Source organism: Xiphias gladius, chromosome 7, assembly GCF_016859285.1.
Source record: "Xiphias gladius isolate SHS-SW01 ecotype Sanya breed wild chromosome 7, ASM1685928v1, whole genome shotgun sequence".
Classification (NCBI taxonomy): Eukaryota; Metazoa; Chordata; class Actinopteri; order Istiophoriformes; family Xiphiidae; genus Xiphias; species Xiphias gladius.
Genome location: NC_053406.1, coordinates 29,387,697 through 29,413,374, shown reverse-complemented (window position 1 = coordinate 29,413,374; position 25,678 = coordinate 29,387,697). Strand labels below are relative to the sequence as shown.

General features: G+C 39.3%; 1 protein-coding gene across 2 annotated transcripts in view; it reads right to left on the bottom strand.

Moving 5' to 3' along the window:
• gdpd4a (glycerophosphodiester phosphodiesterase domain containing 4a) overlaps positions 1-20,269 on the bottom strand; it is a 38,566-nt gene extending 18,297 nt beyond the window's left edge. For both annotated transcript variants that reach the window (XM_040131642.1, XM_040131643.1), the window contains exons 1-5: positions 20,172-20,269; positions 1,721-1,938; positions 1,048-1,153; positions 444-547; positions 57-150 (exon numbers count right to left, since the gene is read on the bottom strand). In XM_040131642.1, coding sequence (XP_039987576.1) covers positions 57-150; positions 444-547; positions 1,048-1,153; positions 1,721-1,782 — 366 coding nt within the window. In that variant the 5' untranslated portion in view covers positions 1,783-1,938; positions 20,172-20,269. The remainder of the gene's footprint in view (positions 1-56; positions 151-443; positions 548-1,047; positions 1,154-1,720; positions 1,939-20,171) is intronic.
• Positions 20,270-25,678: the final 5,409 nt, after the last annotated feature.

Sequence of the window (25,678 nt, the reverse complement as noted above, 5' to 3'; positions counted from 1 at the left end):
ATCTGAGCAAGTGCCTAAACTAGACAGGCTCAAAAAAATCATATCAGTGTGCGTACCAATAGTAGGGCGATGTATGTGAAGAGAGCAGCAGCAACAACCAGCAGCACCAGAGACCAGGGAAACCAGAAACCAAGAGTCCCAAAGTTAAACCTGAAGATGCATATGAAAAACGGTCATCAGCCATCAAATACAGTGCGCTTCATATTATCAATCAGGTTTTAATGATGGGTTGGTGTCATTCCATTCATTGTTAGATGATCATTTCACTCATTCCTTTATTTTATTTGTTTAGACAAGACAGCTACCCCTAACCCCATCATAAAACAACAAATGCCCTACAAATCACAATTAAAAAAAAAAAAAAAAAAAAAAACATACTCCAACTAACATGAGTGTGCGTGTTTGCCAACACGTACATACAGTATGCGCTGTATGTGACCCACCAATCAAAGTCGTCGTAGTCGTTCTGAGCTTCACTCCAGAAATAGAGGAATACAAAACTCAGGAAGAAGGTGAGGATCAGGAGGCCAAAACTGCCACACTCCACCTGTAACGCACACACACGCAAGTCAGGTTTTTGTCTTACCAAATTACCCACTCCCATCCAAAGAAAGTCATTAAACTCACTTACTTGAATTATTTGAAATGCTAAATCTCTGAAGTACACTTTGATCATATATAAAGTTTAATGAGCCTGTCTTCATAGTGTCTACATTTCAAAAAGCTTTTGGGGCTAAGGGTAAAAAATGTATAGACAAAATAACAGTAATAGTTATAGTTGGAGGCAAAACAGCAACTCGCTAATGCTACACAATCTGACAGATACAGAGGAAGTCAGTCATATTACACACTGCACATGGAATCAGTATATTTTCATACCAGCTGACAGAGTATATATGTGCTGATATATTTTCACAGAAATGCAGTAAGCAATAGAGTCAGCAGGCTGGGTGGAGGAAAACTGGCTGGGGAATCAATACTCTGCACAATCAGCAAACTAACCAAACTCCACACACTGCTTATAGATGGTGGTCTGTGTTTGTGTACCTTGCTGCAGCAGCACTCCCCTGGTTGCGCCCGGGCTCTTTGGTATCGTCTCCATTGGCAACCATAGAGGCCAGCCAGACAGGAGACAAACGGCTGGTGTTCATACCTGTTACAGTCAATCAGGAAACCGTTATATAAAACAAATTACCTGAATAGAGCATTCAGACATTTATCTGAGTAAACGGAAACCTATGCCCACAACATGATTGAAAACACAGAAAAAGACTAAAATTTTGTTGTTGTTTTTTTTTTTAGAAAAAATGAGCAACATATTACCTGACGACAAAATCATAACTTTTAAAATTAACATTTTAGAGAATTTAAAAATAAAGTATTCTGGAAAAAAACAATTGTCTAGACTTATTCTGGAGGAGCTTGTTTTATCAGAGACATATAACTGCAGTACATTTTAAATAACAATCACTAACACAAGTGCTGTCTTCAACACAATGTGAATCTATACAAAAACTGTTGACTACTACCTATCCCCATAGTTACTGCAACAGTTTCCACAGCAACCAATTATGCAAGCAAAGTCAAGCATTATGATAAGTTTTAAGAATGACTTTAAAAAGAGTAATCAGGCTGTACGTCAGAAAGTACACTTTTCTTTACATTGGGGTTTAAGTGTCATCACTGACCAGTGGTGATGGTGATAAGTGTTGTTCTGTACCTTTGCAGCAGCTGCCGCCGCACCACCTTTAAGTTCCCCAGCTTCTGTCTGGTCACGGGCATACGCTCACCCACAGCCCGGCATCACAGAGACAGAGAGAGTGAGAGTGGGAGAGAGAGGGGGGAGAAAGAGAGAGAAGTAGGATAAAGAAGGGACAGGACAGAGAGAGGATGGAGGCAAAAAAAGGCAGGACCGCTTGGCTACCACACTACCTTCACCTAGAGGGAAAGAAGAAAGTTTGAATCAATTTCAAATATATTTATAGGAAAACTAGACTCAGCTGTGTGTGTGTGTGTGTGTGTGTGTGTCCATGTCCACAGTGGAGTCCTGGTTTTATTCCTGTGGCCTGCTTAAACTAACCCAGATGATACAGATACTCCTACAGAAATTAAAAATTGTTTGATTCTACACGTCAGCCCAGGTGATTTACGACTGTTGCACACGCGCACACAGAGCTGCATGTCCTATATGGTCTTTTCTATGGCAATCTATCTTTCCATATCCAGAGCTGCCTCACTCCAGTAATGCTATAATAAGACCAGTCAGTAGGGCAATGTAACAGAACCCAAAGCAAGTCAGCCAGCAAACAAAAAGTAACAGAGTCCTTGACTCCACAGTAGAACTGAAATGAGGGGCTGATTAATCGATTACTCAAAATGCCGAAATGTGTTTCTTCTTCATACTACGAGTGTTGCTGGAGTTTCGACCTCTTAATACCATTTCCTTTCTCCATGTACTTTGGACGTAGGTGAAGCCAGAAATGCCTAGTCTGAATAACAAAATCTCATATTTTCAGAAATTATGCAACGCATTTATTGATTTCTGACACATAGAAAGACATTTAAATATTAGACATCTGAATATAACATTTCTCCACAAAATGATTTAGGTTGTTTTCTTCGAGCTGTCCCTTTGACACCTCAACAGCAGCAGCAGTGTGGTTTAATAGTATCAGTTATGCAAAAGTTCTACATCCACTGCTCCACTGAACCAAATACCAAAGACACACAGCAGTGAACAGGCAAATTATTCAACCAGTGAAGCAGGCCAGTCAGTCAGTCAATCAGCCAATAAGTCAGAGCCCAAAGTGTAACAAGCCACCTTTGGTTTACACGTCATACCAAGAGCCAACAGTAAGTGTGTAATGTGTGTTACTAATATATCCCAAAAGAACCTGTCACATTAAACCATTCTACATTTTCACTTTTTCCCAGATCACAGAGCAGACCCAGTAAAACACTGAGCTTCCTTGTTTCTGTAGTTCTACTAACGGTGATCCTGATGTGTTACAGACCCAGATAGGTGGCCTAAATCTACTTAATGTAGGTACAACATCAGCTTTTAAGAGTGTGCCTGAGCTAAGAACAAAGAGGTCAGCTAAACAGCTTAATACACACACTCCATTATAAATACTCTACTGGCCAGTGTGAACTGGTTTAGTCATAAGCTACCCGATGTATGATTTCAATACAGAGAAGCAGATTAGTAATGGTTGTGGAGGTGTTTTACAACACCGATGTTACTTAACTCATCATTAGTACATTCAGGTCCTTTTTACTGGTGTTTTTTTTTTCCAGCAGTGAAGGCATCTAGTGTAAAACATTCATTGAAGAGACCTAATATATAATAGATAATTAAGCTGGCAATTCATGAAGTGTAATGAAGTTTCAACAGTTAACAGTATCAAATCAGCACCATTATCACTGTTGCTGATGGTACCAGTACATCTCTACTACACACACTACACACATATTCTTCTGTAAAAGCCTGCAAACCTTGACATTTAGTTTCAAAAAACTATCCTGCTTTATTCTATAGGCCAGTTTTCATAGCCTACAGTTCTATCCAAATTCATGTAACTGCAATCTGCTGTGATCAATTCCATTCTGTCTATTCTGATATATAATAATCTATTTGTTTCAATTCAACTCTAGTCTATGCTATGCAGTTCAGATTAACTGTTCTATTCTACTCTAACCTAATATATGTTGTACAATTAATTTCTGTTCATTTTGGTTCTGTTTTGTATCTGTGTCTCTGCCACCAGACGACCCGGCCGATTCAGCAAGCCAAGTCATTACACGGCTGCCATGGCAACCGCGAAATCGGATCTGCTGTGAAAAGGATGAAGGGATGGGGGTAAAGAAGAAAGAACCAGATGGAGAAATAAAAGGGGCGGACTGAAGAAACAACAGAATGAAAACATGAGAGAGAAATTCCCATCAGGTTTCATTTAAAGTTGTTATGCACTAAACACAAAACCACACTTATTTTGCAAGGTGACAGTGCCAGACAAATTATAAGGGAGGAGATAAGCCACCTAAAGCATTTTGAATAGAAGCGGAAAGCGAAATGTCTGTGGTGTGTGGTGGCGAGACTTGCCCGTAAGGACTTTGGACTTCGACAATACTCTCTTTACACTATGTTCCGTACATACTCAGTGTATAATGCAGTTTAGAGTGAGCATACAGTAGCATAAAGTAATATGAGAGAGACGTAAAATACCGAAAGAGAGAAATAAACAAAAACGGAGAAAATGAAAAGGATATAGGGTGAGTAAGATCAGCGCCCACATACTGACATTCAAGTAAAAAGTGAGATAGCAAGTTTCTTGTGATGAAAATTTCTTGTGAATTACAATGACAGCCGGCGGACAGGTCTAATCTATGATTGCGGAAGGGACTTAGGAAAATGGGAGGAATGACTAGAGGGAAACAAAGCAAGGGACAGATAAAATTATATAATAAAAGCAGGTAAAAGACATATGAAAGTGGTGTGGAAGGGATTTGTGACACAGTAGAGATAAGAGATAATGGAGACAAAAATAAGACAGAAAAGAAAGTAGCAAAGACAGAGTAATTTAGACCATCGCATTATTTAGTCATGACCTCTAAACAACTGATTTTCACTGTGACCAGACAGAAAGTAAGTGGCTGGGTTCGACCATTAACAAGACACAAAAGTCTGACCGCTGTCAAACCTAATGTCTCTGATTTTATTTTCATTCACAAGGTCACGATGCACAGGAATCACATGAAACGTGCTGATTAGCCAGTACTTCAACAACACAGGGGTTTCTTCAGTTGCTCTTTAATGTCCACTGTTTCACCATCTGTAATTGTTTTCGTGTTTTAAACGCAAAACAATATCAGCTTCCTTTATTATACTGTATGAAAGAAGCCATGTAAATTAAAAGCTTAATTAATTTGATACATTGAAAGTATATGTTATCTGTTGTCTGTAAAAGTGGTAATAAGGGACTAACATTACCTACTGTCCTTTTAAAGAATTAGTTTTGCACTTATTTATGACGTAATGTTTTTAGGAATGTAACTATTATTATCAATTAATCTAGAGATAATTTCCTCGATTAACCATTTCGTCTATAAAGTGGAAGAAAATCATTTTTAAAAAATGCCCTTTCACAGAACCCAAGGTGACGTATTCAAATTATTTATTTTATCCAATCAACAGTCCAAAAGCTAAATATATTTGATTTACTGTGATGCACGAAAAAGACAAGACCTCACATTTAATAACTGGAACCTGTGTCTTTGGCATTTTTGCTGGATAAAAACAATGAATCAATTCTCAAAGTAGTAATTAATAGTAGTAGTAGTAATTAATTTTCAACTAATCGATATAACCGTTTCATCTCTAATTATTTTGTAAAATACTGTAAGGTGGTACCACTTAAAAATGGTGGATAAATCTTTTTTGAATGATAGGCTTCATTTTATTCTCTTGTGTGTTAAAACACAGTGCTTTGTTCATTTGAATGATTTTAATTCATTTACCAACTTCCATCAAAGTCTATTTAAATATCTTCTACCAGCATATGACATTAAAAATGACCTGAGAAAATGAGAAATGAGAAAGTTGTTTACCTGACTTGAATCTTGAAAGCTTTGTTTTGTCACAGAGAAGGTGCAGGTATCATAAGGGTTATAGACAAGGTTGTTTGAACCTTTACACTTATCTTACGTCAGCTCAGGCTGTCACTCAAATTACAGCAGAGACACTTATAACTCTTTTCCAGCATGTTTTAATCTTCACTGATGCCCAGGTTCACAACATTTTGGATGCTGACAATTGAAAAAATCTGGGCTGCAATTATGTCTTTGTTTTGAATTTTTGACTGTATTTGTATTGTTGCTTGATGGACAATTGGACAAAAGGGGCTTCTGAATAAGGGATTTCTGCATTCCTGTTCTGAAAGTAATGAAAGCCAAATTCTCTCTCCATTGTTTACGGTTCTAACGGTAGTATCTATTCTAAATGTCTCCCTTCACCCTGCAGTCAGTTTCTCTCTAAGGACTTATTAGTAGAGAACCAATATATGTGAAATATGTGAAAATCAATTAGCAAGTATTTTGATTATCAAGATACATCAAAGTCTGGGAAACCAACTAATCAATTAAACAAGAAAATGACTGGCAGATTAATCGATAATGACAATAATCATTAGTTGCAGCCCTATTTAACACAAGACTCAAATGTCTCTCAACCCATCACCTGCCAGAGAGCCAAAGAGAGCAACTCTTTTTACCTGTCAACACCAGTGCACCTTTTACTTTCACTGTATTAGAAACTAGGGGTCTGCACCCAAAGTGGGTCAAATGTATGACAGATGGTGACTTGAAAAGAGCAGTGATTCAATTTATGGACTCTGAGCTCCCGAGGTAAAAGGACAGTACATTTCATTAAATTTAGGCGGAGAAAGTTACAAAACCCCTGCTGTCCTTGAAGATGGGACACAGTCAAAGACAGCACAAAAAGAGGGAGGGAAGGCAGGAAAGGAGAAATAGAGGAGAATACCACCAAAAAAAAAAAGGAGGTGGACAAGATGCTGAAGATTAAAACATGTTATGATACTACAGAAGTTCCTCCCTTTTTTCCTCAGTCTTTCTGTCAGCCTTTACATCTACCCCCCAGTCTCTCTCTTTCCATCTATTTTCCCTACTTCACTATTACACTTTAGCACTCTCAACTAATTGTCTTAACGTCAGTTTTTCTTCCATCCCCCTGTCCATCTGTCAGTGTTCCTCTTGCTCTCTGAGCAGCCTTTGGACACTGGCCAATACTTGAGCAGCTTGACATCAACCTACATGGCTGGACAGGACTTCATTCAGCCAGCTCTTTACAGTGAGAGCAAAAGTCAGCTAAGGTCAGGTGTCCTCAAACCTTTTTATTCTCATAGGAGTGTATTTATAGAGAAATACTTAACCATATTTCAAAGTTCAGTTATATGATTTTTTTATACTATAGTAAAATGAATGAAAACAATTGGCTTTGTGGAGGCAGCAAGAGAAAAAAAAAGAAAAAAGCATGGCATGAAACCTGCACACGAGGAACCAAATTTCAGTCCTCAGTTCCGGGCTGCTGAAGTGCCCTTGATCTCAGCTCCTGCACCGCTGAACTGTGACATCTGACCTCTATGGAAAGGGCAACAATCAGGAATACATGTTGACAAACTTCAACAAAGCACCATTCATTTGAACCAACTTTATATTTTTCACAGTGATTGAGGGCGATACCCTACCCCTTTATGCACTGACGAGATAACAAGAAATCAAGATGTCGCCACACATGCGTGATTTCTGACTACACAGCCACAATGTTCATGTCTGCAGAAGGGCAGTGTTTCATGGTCTAACAAGGCAGCAGTGGAGCATTCACGATCTGGAGTCAAAACACAACAACTAAACAAACTGGTGTAATAACCACTCACTCGCCTCTGCATAGCTTCATTTCCTCACAGGAGCAGAATGCAAATATTTCCAGAGAAGAGAGAAAACCCAACAAAACACACAGAACACAAGAACCCTGGATCATTGAAATTGTGAGGCAACAGCTGTAACCGCTGAACCACTGCAGCACCACAGGAGCAACACGATGCAGTTAAGAGTCAATGTTTGACACAGTCAGACACGTAGCACTGCTCTGATCCCAGTGTGGAAGAGACAGAAGGAGACATGTGAACCCTGCCATATGTCCCTCTTTGTGAGGGACTCTTTAAAAAAAAAAAAAAAAAAACCCAACAGAGAGGTATGGTTGTCATCATGATGCCCTTCAAATCATCTCTAGTGCCTACCAGGCTTTATTTCATCTGTGGTGTGGAGGGACTAAAGGATGAGTGTTGGTATTCAGACCCATTACCTCCTGTACAGTGTGTACACCTCACACGAGCACAGTGTGTTTTGTAAAATTCTCAAACGACCCAACCAATATTTCACATGACAAAGCATCAAGCCCTTTATTTGTAATTGCTTGAACATTTTAGAGCTAAATCACTTAGTAAGTTGATAGTCAATCAAGAAAATCAATCTGCAACAATTCAGATAAGTGATTGAAATACTTAAGTGATAAATGGTCAAAAATTCATTGCGTTTTAGAATTTTGATTGGAGAAAAGCAATTTGAAGAGGAAATAGTCAAGGCCATTTTTCACTATTTTCTGACATTTTATAGACCAAAGAATTAAGAAAATAATTATTTCAGCAGGTCTAAAAGAATATACTCTGAGAATTAACTGAATTAAACTTCAACCAAATTAACCTGTGACTTAGGTGATCAAATTCATTAACAACTTTTTTTTCCCCCCAGTTATGACATTTTAACTCATCACTGATGAGTTCAAAAAAGTTTAAAGGTCAACTTCAAACCCGTTTTCTGATTTTAATTGGGACTTCATTTCAAGTGAATACGATCTAGAGATCACTGTAGAATCAATCAAAACAAAATATATCTTCCTGAGGGAGAGTCAGTGTACAAGGTCATCAGAATCAACAGTATGTTAACATCCCAAAGTACTGTCGACAACAGTGGACAGAATGCAAAATAATCACTGGTTAATAATATTTTGCATATTTTATTTACAGAGTGCAACATTGGTTCAAATTTTCAGCTACTGACCCAGGAAAACAAGGAAAGGGTGTTTTTCATGACTGTTCCAGTTTCCACAAGCCTTGTTCTATTTTTGCAAAAGAACGCATTGTTGAGAAAGTGTTTAGTGAACAAAGTCTGCCTCTCTCCTTTGCTGAGACCAAAGACTTGACAATATTTAGGTCAAACACAAAACACGAATTCATCATTGAGGGCTCCAAAACTCAGTACTTCAACCAATCAATCTATCTATCTATTAGGTTAATGTTAACATACCAAAGACTTTTCAGTAAAAACTTAACAGGGTTCTAATTATTTTTGCCATATTACATACAATGCGCAAAAGTTCTACAGAGCTTGATTAGTTTCAAATATATTGTACTGAGTGAACGTAAAGTTCTCTACACATTAAGTTGACTCACGAGGCTTACTGCGTGTGTCCTTAAACTTTTCTCAACCTTCAAAACAATGGACAACCTGCAGTTGGTGATATATGGAGTCAGTATGCTGAAAAAAGTATATCATTCAAAATGTAGTAAGAAATAGGCCTTTTCATGTGGTCTTCTTATAAAAACTAATAATTCATTGAATTTACAGAAAATGTGCTATATCATATGTATTGCTATCTGGGTATGAAATGTCCTATATCGCATTAAGAGATTTTGGTCACATCGCACACCACTAATACACACACACACACACTCTCTCACACACACACACACACACACACACACACACACACACACACACACACACACACACACACACAGAGTAGCTTAATGTACTGTTTGACTGCAGCATTTAGGAGAATTCATCATGAAATAAAGAACCATTCAGCCTCTGACAAGGCCAGAACTATCAGTACTTTAAGTAGTCATAAAGAATCTGGAAAGAATTCTGGAAGAAGTAGTTTGGAAAGAATTTCAATTAGTGTTTTTTTCTTTGTTTTTTGATATATTAAAAGTTGATCCTAAGTGCAAGCTCATATTTTAACATTAGAAGCAGCTTTCTTCAGAAAGCCCACTCAGCAGTTCAAAGACTGCAATGCACCAACAGCAAGCTAGATTAACCACGTGGACTATCACAAGCCAATGACAAGCCCGTTTTTCAATATTTTGTCGAAAAAATTAAAACCAAAAAAACTCAACCTGCGACCTGGGCTTCCTGGATCATAATTTATCTTCTAAATGGTACCTGTAGCCACACTCCGACACAAAGAGAACTGTGCTATTGTGGGTCTGAACACGGCTTTCACCATTAAAATGTCACAGGAGCTGTACCTGAGCTGTCTTACATCTTCATCTCTGTGTGATGTGGGGAACTGAGGCAGCTGGCTAGAGACAAGGTGAGCAATCTGTCATGTTTCACTTGCGTGCTCGGCTCCATTACATCTGACAGGATCACTGACTGCCTCATATCCCTGCCAAGAATTAAATTATACCCTGACAGGACTGAGTACAATTGGAAATATGACATGTATTTACATGGACCACTCTCTTTCAGCATCCAGAGAGGCTAATTTAGAGCCAGACTATCGTAAAACTCTGACATGTTGTTCTTTTGAAACCAGTAACAGATATTTTACTGCTTGGATATCACTGAAAAGAGACACTCCTTAAAACTTAAAATCTTGCCTCATAATAATTATGTTTAAATGTTTTCATCAGTATTAAAAGTAATCCAGAGATTGTAGTCACACATCCAAGGTTAGCAGGTAATTCAACATGACGGTTTTTGGTGGAGATTAACCAAAACAAAGAAATAATGTGCTAGAAAATACTTCCGATTGATCACGATGGAAACACTCCAAATCCTTGCTGAAAATGTTGTTGGCCTAGTGCACCAAAAAAAATCTATGATTTCCACTGTATACAAGTATGTGGTCAATTCCACACTCAGTGTCCGCTTTATTAGGTACACCTGATGCGATCCAAAACAAGAGCTCTGCCACAAAGTCTACTTTTATGATGCCTACAATGTTTAGATTTTTTCTTTTGACACTGTCATTGGGTGTTAATTAAATTATATGATTTAGCATTGAGGTCAGAGGGAGTGATGGTGTTGTACTGAACTGCATAATGTGGAGAGGTGTTTCTAATATTCTGCCCCCCTCATGTGTGTAAACAGGGGGAACAAAACTAATAGAAACACCTCTCAATGCAATGTAGTCCAGTAGTAACACCACCTTTAACTAATACTCCAATGCTAAACATATAATTGAATTTACACATTTTCAAAAAATTTCAGTGAAAAAACGATTATGAACTTTGTAAAGGGTAGAATTTATGGTGGAACAGCAACAACACCATCAGCAGCAAAGATCGACACAAATATATGAGAGAGAGATACCCTCACGCACAATTATATGAACACAAATAACTTGAACAGTATGAATTACCCGATTCCTTCCTGTACACACCAGCTGGTAAGGTTCAATGCTATGAAAATACAAAATTCATACTGTTTCACTCTTTTTCAAACAGTCACCCAACAGATGCAAAACAACAAACCAATCCACATTTCTCCATGTCAGTGTAAGCACAAAGTCTCCAGCCATGGAAAATGTGCCACCATACACATAGGTATTAATTAATTAAAAAACATAATAGATTTCAGTTCTTCTCCAGGTTTAATCAAGTTATTCAGATGTTTTTCAGACTGACACAAACAGACTCACAGAGACATTGTGCTTGACAGCAGAAAAGCGTATGTGCGTGATGGAAAGAGAGTTGTGTCTATTTAATGTAACTGGTCCATGTTGAATAAATTAACTGACAATAACAATGCATGCGTCTTCCGTTGTGTGTTTATGTGCCTGCGCCTGTGTGTATGTATTCGAGTAATGTTATAATAATACCCATTTCTAATGTGTTTATCTCAGTCTCCCTCCCCATGCAGTCATCTTAGGACAAGGAGGGAAAATAACAAGAATGTGGAAACAACAAAAGGTAAATCGAGCAAACGAGATTATCTTGGCAGCAGACTGATGAAAAATGTCTGATGTAAACAACATGACCTGGTTCGTCAGCCAAGTGGCACTTTAATACACAACTTACAACAGTGACACTAGCTTGTAACTGCAGGTACGCAGGTTTGAATCTCCAGAGAGTTTGAGGAGTGCTCTTTAAACCAAGCATTTAATCCCTGCTGCCCCCGTGGAGCTGCACTACTGTGGTTTCAGGATGTGAATATGCACAAGATTAGATTAAACTTTAATGATCCCTTTGGGGAGAAAAGAGTATTAGATATGAATGTTAAGCAGGTCAGTGCTGAGAAAGAAATATGTGAATGTAAAAAAGATTTGAAATATATTGTTTAGTAAAAGGTAAACAGGAAGATTCTGACATCTAAGTGGGACTACAGTGGATAAATAAACACAATAGAGCTTGTCAGCTTTATTGATTTGCATGTGAAATGACACAACCTAGAAGTAAATAAACCAATGAGTTAGTGCAGTCCCAACATGCAGCTTGTTTTGCCGGAGATACCCAGCAGCAGATCCGCGAGCTGAATGTGACTTGCCCCACAGACTGCCTGGGTAAATCTAGGGGAGGGCCGGTGGGGATGAAAAAAAAAGCAATAACAGAGCCGAATACAGAATACACAGTGCTGGAGGCTGCCTGTACAGTGCAAGTGTGTTTCAGTGTGTGTGTTCATTTGTTGTTCAGTGTAAAAATTGATGCAGCAAAAAACAACACTGGAGGAGAAAAAATATTGCCACTAAATGTGCATACAACGTGGAGGCACAAGAGTTATGTTGACATGTTCCTGATAGAGATCCCTGCACATCTTGCTCTTTTTAGATTAGACGTTTCTTTACATTTGTTCAGATATGATGGATATGAGTATTTATCTCATCTCTATGCAAAAGAGGACAGACAAGCAGGCGTTGCTGCCCTCCAGCACAGGCTGAATTAACTCACTATACCACAGCCTCAGTATGTCCGTCACTGAAAATGTCTTCATCAATGTAAACCCTAAATATGAATCAGTGTCAAGTGAAAAAAACGCCCAGTCAAGTGAAAAAAATTCATATTAATAAAATTCTATCTCTTTCTCTCTATCTATATATCTATCTATATCTATATCTATATAGATAAATAGATATAGATATATATCTATATATATATATATATAAGAAGTATACTCGTATATATATACAAATAATTATGATCATTTGTTGCAGCCCCCCAAAAAAACTCTAATTCAAACAAAATAAACCATCACCTACTAAAACAAGTTGTACACATACAAAGAATTACAACATAAATGAAAATTACGTTGCAAATTACACACCAAATGTAGACATAAAAGCACAGATACGCAGTTTATCCCTCTTTGTGGCTACTGCGTGTGTGTATGACATTTTTGAGTGTATGTGTACATGCCAGACACCAATTAAGATACTATAGATAGACAGATGGAGAGAGGGGTAGAGCACAGGGGAGACAGTACACATAAAACAATGCAGCCCTCTGTATCCAGACCAATCAGCTCTCTAGTGTTCCCTCACTGTCCAAACAAATCACGGCAAAGCCAACAACAACAACACAGACTACCAGGCATGTGCTGATGTAAAGGTTTCACAGAATAGTCAGTTTTTGTGCACAAAATGGTGAATACAATACTCTTAATACAATATGAAAAATAGGGCTATTAATGAGGATTCTAAATTCGATTGTATAAATCGAATTGTGAAAGGAAGAGACATTTGTGAAAATTAATATTTTATTGTGAAAGAAAAAACAAAAACAAAAACAGCAATACCATGGCTGTCTGCCTCGTGAGTTCTCGTGTAGGCCGGGGCCGCTGCACTGAATGCACTGCATGACTGTCAGGACTGTCAGGACTCCCACAACGTTGCTTTCACTGATTGAAAAAGAGATGCAATCAAAAAAGCCCCGTTTGGAAATACTTCGGATTTTGGTCAGTAGACAGCAAAATTGCGGAACCTTGAAATAAAAGTTGTATGCAATCTATGTAAGTTACAGTAAGTCGACCATTCCAGCACTAGCAACCTAAAGGGCACATCCGGAAAATATGCACCCAAGCAGTTATGTCTCTTTGTATCGGTTTGTCCTCTTAAGCGAAAAAATAAATATTCGAATGGTCTGAACCTGTGTGTTTTTTTTAGAAGGAATAATCGATTGTCATTTTTGACCAATTTTGACGGCACTAATGAAAACTGAATTTTAACAAGAAGGCACTAATAAAAAGCAAATATTGTATCTCAACCCAATAAGGTTCTTGTTATTTGAAAAAGATTCATGTCCAGAGCCAAACTTCAGAGCCAAAGCAGAAATAGTAAAAGTGAATGTGTCCAATGTCTGATTTTAGAGTTTTTTTTTCTATATCAGACCATAACCACAATATTTTCTCCAGCAACAACCACACAGTTATAGTTGCAAAACCATGATTAATCACACTGTAAAATGGAATGATATTGTGAATGTAGGAATAAATAATGCAGTGTTGGAACTGGTCTTTCAAAACACTGCAACTGAACATAACTCAGGCTCTCGCAGAATCGTCCAATTCTAACGTTCCGTCTGGCAGGTGAGTTGCAAGGTCACCACCAGGACACATGATGTTAGACGAGAAAAGTAACCATTGAGAACTTCATCTCTTTGGGAAAACAAATTACTGACACTTTATTTTGATTTTTTAGACTTCAACACTTGTATGTATAGCCATTACATGAACTACAGGTGAAGTAACTTGCCCACTGACTTCACCACTGAGTGGCTGCTACGTAATCTTCATCTCAACATAAAACCAAACAGCATTAATGATAGCCTGGCATGTGCTGATTTAATCTATTTTACTCTCTAAAAAATGGAGGCACATTTGCCTTAAAAAGTAATACCCAATTTAAAAAAGAATAAAATTTCCCCAATTTTTTTTTTTTTTTTGCATAAGCTAATAAGAAATTGGCAGTAATGAACAGCTCTGTTTGTCAGTAACTCCACACACCCACACACACGAAGAAGAAAGTATCAGCAGTGATGTCAATGAATCATGGCAGATTAATGATAAGCAAACCAACATTTGATTCATTCATTAAACTGCTCATTATATGTCGTCATCATCAAAGCCACTAAACAGCCTAAGTGAGGAGTAAATAACCCATATCAGAGGATGTTTTAATTGCTTTTTACTGCTAGACTGAGATATCTGTCAGCCTGTGGGAATATTTATTTACAGTAATAAAACTAATCTAATTAACTTGTACAGAAAATTAAAATAAGAATTACTGTAATTTAATTCCAACTGTATGACCAAAAACCTGCATTTAATTAGTGTGATATTAAAGCTTTGTTTTCTTTTGTTTCTTACTGACTGCCTGCAGGGAAAAAAAAAACAAAAAACAAAAAACACATATTACTAAACCTTTGTAGACATACTTAGCTGAAAGGTAACAGAGTTGGTTGGGCCTGGAAGGAAGCTTATTTGATTCCCCAGACATGCTGGGAGTTATGAGGTGCCTTTAGGCAGACACTTGATTCAAGCTGGCGTGCTGCAGACGTGAGAGACAGAAACCCAACTGTGGCTAATCTCTCTCTTTTCAACGGTGTTCGATGACATTACTGTTACTGCAATATTTCCCAAAGCAATAAACACCCAAACTATCCTTTAAGTATGCATCTTTCTAGAGGGCAGATTGAAGGCATTGACGCTGCATCAACACAACCGCAGACAGTTCATCAGATATGATCAGTAGTCTTAAGCAAAAGAAAGGTGTTAAATGTCACCATAAAGACATAACCAAATATAGGTCTTCTCACATGAAAAATTGATCTCTGGCGAGAATTTCAGTGCTTCTCTGTGATTTCAGAGAAGCACTGAAATTCCTGACACATCTACGTCACTGCTGTACTTGTTACCTTAACAGCTAATATTCCATGTCTGTTACCACCATATTAAAACTAACAGCGACAAAACCAAAGATGTCTAACTGTTCGGCCAAACAACAAAAGCACAAAAAAACTGCTGATTATTTCTTTAGAAACATTTTTACTCTTAAAAGCATCAAAGCCGCAACTCGGTATCAAAAACTATTTTTTGATCTGATAACAAAAACACAAAACCAAATATAGCCAAGTGATTTTACAAGAGAGAGAAATCCTGTCAATCTAACAAGGATCCACCTAAACACTGATGATTCAACTCACGAGCTGAGGAGCCCCCCCCGACCGAAACCCCACGTTATCAATCCAGTCATCTGCCTTTTATTTTTCACTGCGTCATGATACACAGAACCATCAGCCCACACTGGCAACTCAGAGTTGCATTGGACATGTTTAAGTCTGGTACAGCCCTACTGTTGAGCACAAATGACAGGTGCAATTTAAAGTAATATCAGAACTTTTTGTGGAAAATCAAAAAAGATGACAGATTTTTAGAACAATGTCAGATGAATCATATTTAAAGGCTCAATCTGCAGTTTCTGAGCATATACTCTAAATGAACAATACTTCACTTTATATTGACATATATGATTGACAGGTTTAGAGGAGAAAAAAAAAAACAGCATTTCTGCTTCTGTTTTTGATTGTCTCCTTTTGGGTTACTGATTGTTTCTTTAACAAGACTATGTCAAAACCTAGTATATGGCTGGAGCGTGTTTGGTAAATGTGCAAATTTAAGGACTTAGTTGAAAACTGTTGTAGAACCACTGTGAACAACTACTTTCAATGGAAAGTAACTAAAGCCTGCTCAAAAAGTCGCTCAATGTCACTGGGTGATGTTGTGCTATCTAGCATATTCATGACGTCGTTGCGTAGTACTTGCATTCTTCCTGGTGTCAGCCGGTTTCAGCCCTTTATCTGTTTGCTTCTCTCCTACTCTCTGTGCTCACATATTCAATATTTAAAAAAAAACAGCCAAATTCTCAATAAAGCTGTTCTCATTTATACGTTTTTCTGTTTCTGTTGTCAGGTACTGGGACGAGTATGAAATAGTAACTGAAACGTGGCCCATTGAGGCTACATGTTAACCAGCAGTCGCTTCCAAGCCATTTCCAAGCTGCTGCTCTGCTCTGCTGAAATCCTGATTTTACAACCACGTCGTCGTCTGACAGAAACACTAGGCACATAAGTTAAGACAACAGCTGTGCTGGGATTTCAGCTGTATTTACCTCTAAAATGGTCACTCAGAGAGAAAGTTAGAAGCTCATTCACTGTGTCAGCTGCTATACGTCTTATTCAATTGAATGAGACACAGACAGGTGTTGCCTGCGGGGGGGGACCTTGCACTCGCGGGGCAATACTGGCAACTCTATTCTATCGAAAGTAGCTATGGTTTGTCAATTTTTTGAAAAGAAAAGAAAAGAAAAGTTGCTAAATGGGTCTGAAAAGTCAGTAAATATAGCGACAAAAATTATTTTGACAGCGCAACGGCGGAAACTCCAATAATCAACCGCCTGTCCAGTGATGTAACTTCATCACTCAGTCATTCAGTCAGTGTCAGACATTCGCATTTATAGGGCTGGTCCTGCTGTTGCGGTCCAGCCAAAAAAAGGAAACTTTAGCATACCTGGACAGCACTCTCGGCTATGCTGTACCTTTAAATGATGAAACAACACTGACGTAATACAGATACACAGGGAGGATCAGCAGAAAGTCAACACTACTTGCTCCTATGAGTTGTGAAGAAATATAGTGTCAGTCAGGATTCTGTGCTGCAGAGCTTTAAAGGAGCTGCTTGCATCATGACAATCTCTGCCTGTCTGTGTGAGTGTTTGGATGACGTCTGCTCCGGCCGGGTGTGGGTCCCAAATGGTACAGCCCTGTGTATGTGTGTTTGTGTAGCTGTGTTTGAAATCCATCACAGTTTCTATATAATGCAACTGGGGCTGATGTTTTTGGCAACTTGTAAACACACAATTTCACTGTGGTCATCATCGCTCATTGTGAAATAAGAACTACATGGCTTTTGGATGGAAATATGAACGGTAACATAAAAATAGGCACTAAACACAAAACAAATCCTCAAAACCGTGAGAATTTCAGGATTTAAGAGGATCGAAAGACACACTAGGTTGCAAATCCAAGACTACTCATTTCAGAAATATTGGACTACTGAATTCTTTGATTGTACCTTTTAGTGATTTAAAGATCATCTCCGTGCCTCTTTACTTGTGTGCTTACCTACTGCACAATCAAGCAATTTTTGACTCCTTTGTTTACGTATTTTCTTCTTTTTGTTTCTATCTGCCATTTCGGTTTGTGACTTATAGTTACTGAGGCAGAAAATAGTGTTGAGACTCGAAAGTGTAGGGCTGTGGTGTCCTGGTCGAATGGTCGATTGTTTGTAGAGTAGGTACGATTTCCAGGCGACCAAGCTTTTCTTTGGCTGACTACAACCCAGGAAAAGCGGCCGATAGTGTGCTGTTGTGTTCTGGTGCCATATGCTGATTCTGAGTGGTATGTCACTGCTGTTCTACTGGCATACGGCACTTAAGAACTTGTATTGTATACTTGTATTTTGCTCGCAGTATGTTCTACTGTCATGTGCCGCTGCCCTCTGACATATGCCACTGCAGATTATGGTATGTTAGTGCTGTGTGCCACTTATGAGCGGCATGTCACCCTTTCCCAAAAGGCATACTACTCTCCACCGGCATAGCGATGTTGTGCGACTTTTGTGTTTGTCCTATAGCGACTCGTGTGCCATTTTGGCTAGTGTGATGATGCTGCTGTTTGGCTGGCACACCACACGTCACTGAGAGATGTGGCTTTTCACAGGCAGGTAACATATAAAACTGAGAACTTATGCCATTAACATTAGACAAGCCATAGCTGTATATTAGCCCTGTACAGCTAGCATCGCGATCATGATCTTGGATGCGTCTGACCATTAACACTAGCAATATGCCAAGGACATAAGGTCTAAATGCCATAATGTCCAAATGTCACCAGCAGTTATGTTATCTTACCAGAGGAGAGGCATATGGCAGTAAGAATCCGTATGCTGGTTTGAAGTGCCATAAGCCAGTAGAACAATAGCAGTATACTATTAATCAACAGTGACATACCATTTAGAAGCAGCCTTTGCCAATAACAGTGAGTGGCATACCATACGCCACTTTTTGATCTTGATGTCGGGCTCGGCAGATCCAACTAGACTCTTACTTGTGACTGTAAAGTCCTTAAAGTCTGTAAAATTAAACATGAGTTGACTTGACTTGACCTTCGTAGTCTGATATAGCAATACATCTAGGAGGGCCATGAGAATGAGAAAGGATTGTCAGATGGTCACTTTCCTCAATTCTCCTCTGTATTTTTGTATCCTAAATATATGTAACATGAAGCCCACAGATTGCTGTCTGAACCGCTCCACATTTCTGCCTCTAATGCTTTCAACACAGCATCTATCTGATCAGCAAACTGCAAGCTGTTTCAGTCAAGCTGGGACTTTTCCTGCAATTGATTTCAGGCAATTTTCATTTATCTCTGCTCCCCATGGTGATGATAAAAGCGGGATAATACCATCCATTATTCCTTACATAGCTGTCTATGAACTGACCTTGGCTGGGTGATAAATGCATACATGTGTATCTGACTACTAACAATTCATACTGAAAAACTGGTAATCTGGAGCCTAGACAAAGATTCTGTCACTGTATTGATTTGTGTTGCACCATGGGTCCAATACAGCTTGAACTATGGGTTAACAATGAGGCAGCCAGACAGAAACATGATTCACCGTTCAGTCAGCGGTTTAGCCGGAGAGCCGCAGGAAACGCAATCAATCACAACAATGTCACTAAATCAACCATCTGCAGAAGAAACGCCGTTTGAGCTCCACACTGACACAACAATTCACAACAATAATGGGACAACATTTTGGCTACTGACATACTACTGCAATCTACGTCGGATAGAGGAGGAGAAAGACTAAAATGCTCTCGATGGCCAGCTGATAGTCACGATGAAAAAGACGAATAATATTGATTTAGTTAATTATTCATAATCGTACTCGACAGTGCAAACAAACGAAGCGGGAATACAGGATAAAACTCATAGCCTCCTCTGGCTCGAATTGTTTAGCGTTTCACTCGAATTTGTCATATCCAACTTACTTTGAGTAGTAGTTTGAGTAAAAAACACCTTAGCTGCCAACGACTTAAATCAAAAGGTAAAACATGAACGGCAGTTTAAAAAAAACAAAAACCATCACAAGTCGTAGTTTTAAAACAATTGATAAAACCCGGTCTTGACGACAGTTAAATTAAACGGTAAAATGTACAAGAAATAAACGTAAAGGAAGCTGGATAAGGACTTGCCAGGGGGAAGAAGAAGAAGAAAATCAATTCAATGCTGTCCTTAATCAGCGTAATAGCGTCCAGCTAGCTATAACCATTAAGTAGATAGTTACATGAGAATGAGACGTTTCTGGTGTCTTACAATGGCTGAAATCCCAATTAAATCGGACAGTGTTTTATTCAGTCCGTTCAGCGCTGACTGATATTTACAGTATGTCACGAAGAGGTCGTTCGAGTAGCCTACTACCGTCTCACAGCGAGGAATCATCATCACGTAAGACAGAGACGAACACCGACTTACCCCGAGCGCGTCCGTCTGCCCCTCAACTGCCCGCCTCTGCCCCTCTCTTCCTCTTCGGACCGTTAATTCTATAAATACGCTCTGAGGCACGAGCCGTAGGCTGCAGCGGTCGCGCGCAGCGGCTCCGCGTGAGGACACGGGGGGGGGGATGTGCAGCGGCCGCACGCGCTCCGGCTGGGCGAGGAGAGAGCTGCAGGCGCGAGAGGCAGCCGCGAGGGGCTCGGCCAACCTGTTGCTTACGTCAGCACAGCGCCCTCCCACCGCTCTCCCTCCGGTTCCTAAAATTACAAATAAAAGACAGAAAGAAATAAAACATTTAAAAAAACAGAGAGAAATCACGTTTCTGAATCGCGTGGATTATGTAATATTGGCACATAATAATTGTACATTTATCTTTATAAATGTTTTTTTTTTTTTTTTTAAATCGCTTCTGCCGAGACGATTTGCGTAGCTGACATATTGGGACGAAGATTCATCTACGAAAAAGAGGGGCAGGGCTGGACTACCAACTGGGGGAACTGGGCCCCAAACGCCACATCAGGCCTCCTCTGTGGCCCCAGGGCAAAAATTTGTTGTTGGGGCCCCACTATACATGGCAGTTTCATTATTTCCCCAGGCACCCTGAAACCAACCAGTGCTCTATATTCGATTAATCAGTTGGTTAATTGACCGAAAAAATACTATAACAAGTCAATTATATAATTTAATTACAATTATACAAATGACCATATAACAATTATCCGCAACAGTTTTGATTATTGATTAATCATTTAAGTCTTTTTTTTAAGGCAAAAATGACAAAGATTATCTGGATACCAGTTTTTCCAAATGTAAATATTTGCCACAGTATTTCCTTAGTTTTCTATGACAGTAAACTGAACATCTTTGGGTTTTTGAATGTTGGTCAGACAAACTGAACAATCTGAACATGTTAACTTGAGATTTAGGGAATAACGAGGGTTCAAAACTGAGATGATACATTATTTTGAAAGACTATGTGGAAAAACAGATCAGAAAGCCATCAGGAATATAGAGTATCAACAATGTCTTGAAAACCTCTTTTTAGTTAAAATATTTATGAACCCCCTTTCCCCCCTTTCTTTTTTTCTTGGTTTCTGTGGTTTTGTGGACTTTGTATGAGCCTAATAAAGTTATAGAATCATTTTCACTTATTTTTTCATTGTATGTATTAAAAAATTGTGAAAAGATGTCCAAAACATTCCATCTGAAAACTAGTCAAATGGCCATGCGTCATTTGACGCATTTTAATTCAGCGTAATTCATTATTTTTGGCAAATTCAATATAACTAAAATGAAATGGTTAGAAAACTAACCTTCTTAATGATAAACAGCAATGTCTTAACTCTTTAGTTGAGCTGCAAATTAAAAAAAGTTGCAAAGACTCAAACTCTAACCTATAAGATTATTATAATAAGTGAAATTACTTGTATATGCATCTGCACCAGTTTTCTCCTCTCTCTCTATATATATATTTTTTATTTTCATTGTATTTAAAGAGCTTCCTGTACAATTGAATTCCCTGGCACTGTTGTTTCTGCTTTGCTATTATGTGTACTGTATGTCAATATATTTTAAGTGTATGATCAATTTGTTGCCTTCTGACTGGCTCTTGATACACCCTTTTCAGTTTTCACAAATAGAAAAGTTGAACAAATGTTCACAAATTTAACAGGGTTAAACATGTCTTTGGGATCACAGCGTCCATCTAGTCCAAGTCCTACCAGTCTATCCAAGGCAGTTCCTAGTTCGCTTTCTGCAAAAGAGAGAGAGAAAAAATAAAAAACATTCTCCTTTTACTCCTTTTCCTCTTTTTTTAGGATTCTGAAAATTATTTCGAGGAGCATTTAGGTTCCTCTGTGAATGTTGGATAATTTTTTGAGTTGAAACAAAGAAGATGAGAATTATTTTCCTTTAAGTTTCCCTTTAACTATCAAATCAGACGTCAACGTTAGACTCTTAGTGACAATCCCAAGTGCATCCGTATGTTTTTGTTGTGTTTAGAGAAGGTTAAGCACTTCTGTTAACAAAAATATTTTAAATTACGCATTCAGTCTGAAAAAACTGTTTATATTCCTGGTTTAGTTTATTCCCGGATATGCTCCTTATGGCTGATTTAACCTCGGACGGTGGAAAAGAAAGACAATTCCCGGAATATGGAAAACGTTGTGCTGACATGGTCCCGCTCTGCATATCTTGTTCTTTTGAGATTGAATGTTCCCTCATATCATGGTGCGTCTCAAGCTGCAGGAACGTAGCCAAGTATGGCAAGTATTTTAGCTGAGATTGGAGCCCTTAGCCAAGGTAATGTTAAAATACAAGACTTTATCAAAACAATGTGCCTTGTAGATAAGCTACAGTATGACTGTGTCTTTCTTTCCTCTATTTCTCTGTCCCACATAAGTTCTGTTTTGTGATGGAAAACCCCTTCTATGCACGACACAGCATCAAAACAGGAATTAAATCACACATAGAACATCAAAGTTGGGCATAATGAATGAACACACATCATTAAACGAGCCTGTCGGTGGGTACTGGTGAATGTGTGTGTCTGTGTTTGACATCAATGGAGATGCTGTGGTTGTAAATCCATTAGAGCAGGATGAACGTGCGGTAAATCCCTGCTGAAAACAGAGCAGCAGACATTTCCAGACACATGCAAACCTCAGCCTACAGTTGTTATTACATAACCACAGCCGGGCCTGGCCTGATCCCAAATTCACTCGCCCGCACAAACTCTACTTAGCTGCAACACTAAGTTTGGTTCGAATGGGTAAACACATCCAAACAAACACGAAGACTATGCAGAGCACAGACATGAACTCTGCCGCGGAGAGCTAGACATTTTCAGGAGGAACTATCTTCAGCTTGCTGGTGAAAGAAGCAACTTAAAAACACGACTGAGAAACCAGCTATTTAAGTCATTTAAATCTAGAGGCCTGCACATGAAAAAAGGTATTCACACAGAGGTTCATTGGTGAAGTATAATGCTCTCAACAGCCAGGAGTAATGACGACCAATACCAATAAAATATAACTGTGGTAGTAAAAAACACAATGTAGAAAATTATCATGTATTTCACATTAAACTATTATAGATAAAGATGTTCGTATAAATTTGTATCCTATCAAGCCCAACTGCTTCCTCCTAGGAACACAGATAGGACCCACGGCAAAGCCACAGAAGATGATTTTTACACTATTCTATTTATCTAAATGAAATATTTGAAAGAGAGATTTGAAGCTACATTCTGTCAAAATGAAATACAAAAGAAGCAAAGATGAACAGAAAGTTGACTTCTTTTTAGGGGCGTACGACTTTAAGTTTAAGTTTAACGGAAACATTTAGTGCCGAGGCAGCGAGCAGAGCAACATTCGTGTAGTGTACAAAAAGTGAACAAGCGGAACTCAGAGTGGAAACACTTGTGTAAAGCATTTGCCTTCAAACGCCAGCGTCCGGGGGCAGAGGACGGGTTTATTTCTTACAAACGAAACAAGTTTATAGGATATTTCAAAACTGATGAGGCTGCTCTAAAGTGTGAGATTTAAATATCAAGAAATTCATATGTACAGTGTGGTTTCCTTGCAGTTTTAGAAGCAGTCTCGGGACTGGCTCAGATTTATGAACCAAAACTTGGTCCAGAAAGAAAACTAGCAATCAAAAGCTCCAGAATACCTGGTAAATGGACCTTGACGCAAGACAGTTTTTTCAACTTCTATTTGCAAGGTCAAATATGAACTTGAAACTTTGAGGCCAACGTGGACAAGAGCATCCATGACAACTGGGCCAACCCCGTCTGCTGAAGAAACTCTGAAGCTCATTCCTAGAACGAGACACAAAACTCCTCCATGTGAGCAGCTCAGAGCCCGCCAGCGGCAGACTGTGGTTATGGAGTGCAGCTCCCAGGTGTGAATGTGAGCACCTGCGAATGTGAAGCAGGGCAGTGAGCAGAAAGAAACACCTAGTGTGTTAAATTTCCCTGGATAAATAAAGGTTGAACGAGTGAGAGAGAGAGAAAGGAGGAGAAAACGACAGGATAATAAAACCTCCTTTAGTTTCAGGTCAAGAGAACCGATCTGCAACACGCGCACGCACGCACAGAGAGGGGGGGGGGTGAGAGAGAGAGAGAGAGAGAGACAGAGAGAGCGAGGGGGGGGACAGAGAGAGAGAGAGAGAGAGAGAGAGAGAGGGGGGGCAGAGAGAGAGAGAGACGGGGGGGGTGGAGAGAGGGACAGAGAGACCGAGAAAGAGAGAGAGAGAGAGAGAGAGAGAGAGAGAGAGACAGAGAGACAGAGAGAGCGAGGGGGGGACAGAGAGAGAGAGAGAGAGAGAGAGAGAGAGAGAGAGAGAGACAGAGAGGGGGGGCAGAGAGAGAGAGAGACAGAGAGAGAGAGAGAGAGAGGGGGGAGACAGAGAGAGAGAGAGACGGGGGGGGGTGGAGAGAGGGACAGAGAGAGCGAGAAAGAGAGAGAGAGGGAGAGAGAGGGGGGGGGAGAGAGAGAGATGGAGAGAGAGAGAGAGAGAGAGAGGGAGAGAGAGAGAGAGAGGCACATAGATTCAGGCTGCACATAAAGAGATGTACACACAGATATTAACACACACACACACACAGTTACTGGGGTCCTCTCTCTGCTTATGTAACTCTTATGCAGAGTGTTGCCATGGTGACTCGGCGCACCTTTAATCATAGTGCATTGAATCTTTTCAACAAGACATGGGTTGCTGAGGTAACAGAACCATTACAACAGGAATATGAATGAAGCAGATGCACCACCCACACACACACCCACACCCACACACACACACACTTTATTACACTGCATGAGTGATGACAGTCAGTAAAAGACATGAGTTCACTGAGCGAACAATTAGTTTAAGAGGAAATGGACACACAAAACTTCCATCTCCTTCTACTTAACTACATCCCAACCTTCGGCCTCCAAAGAGTTCAGTCAATGCTACGGAGATCAAGCTAACAAACAACACACAGACTATTATCAGATTTAAAGATAATATACTCTGAACTGGATCAGTCCGGATGCTGAGCATCATAGTCCATTATAACTTTAACATCCCTGTAGTCTGCATCGTGACGAAAGCAGAGCCTGTTCACTCTCAGGTGTACGTTACTAACTGCAACACCCCGCATCTCAAATGCTCTCAGCAGGAAATACCAGTCGCGTTCCCTTTTAATCAGTCTTTCTTACAAGGATGCACAGTTGCAACTAATGGTGGCGTCAAACCAAAGCATTTTTCCCGTCTGTCCACATAGGATGTGTTTCAGTCATCCATTTCATCTGTGTCAAATCTGCTTCGGTTTCACTGATTCCAGCAGTCAAAATATCGTGCTTACCTGCAACCCAAAGCACCTTTTAAGGCTTCAGGATCATATCCTTCCATTTTAAGCATGTAACTACGGTGATCGCCTACTGAGCTCTGAGCACTGTCAAATGGTGGGAAACCACACAGCGGCACAGTGGCTGAACCCT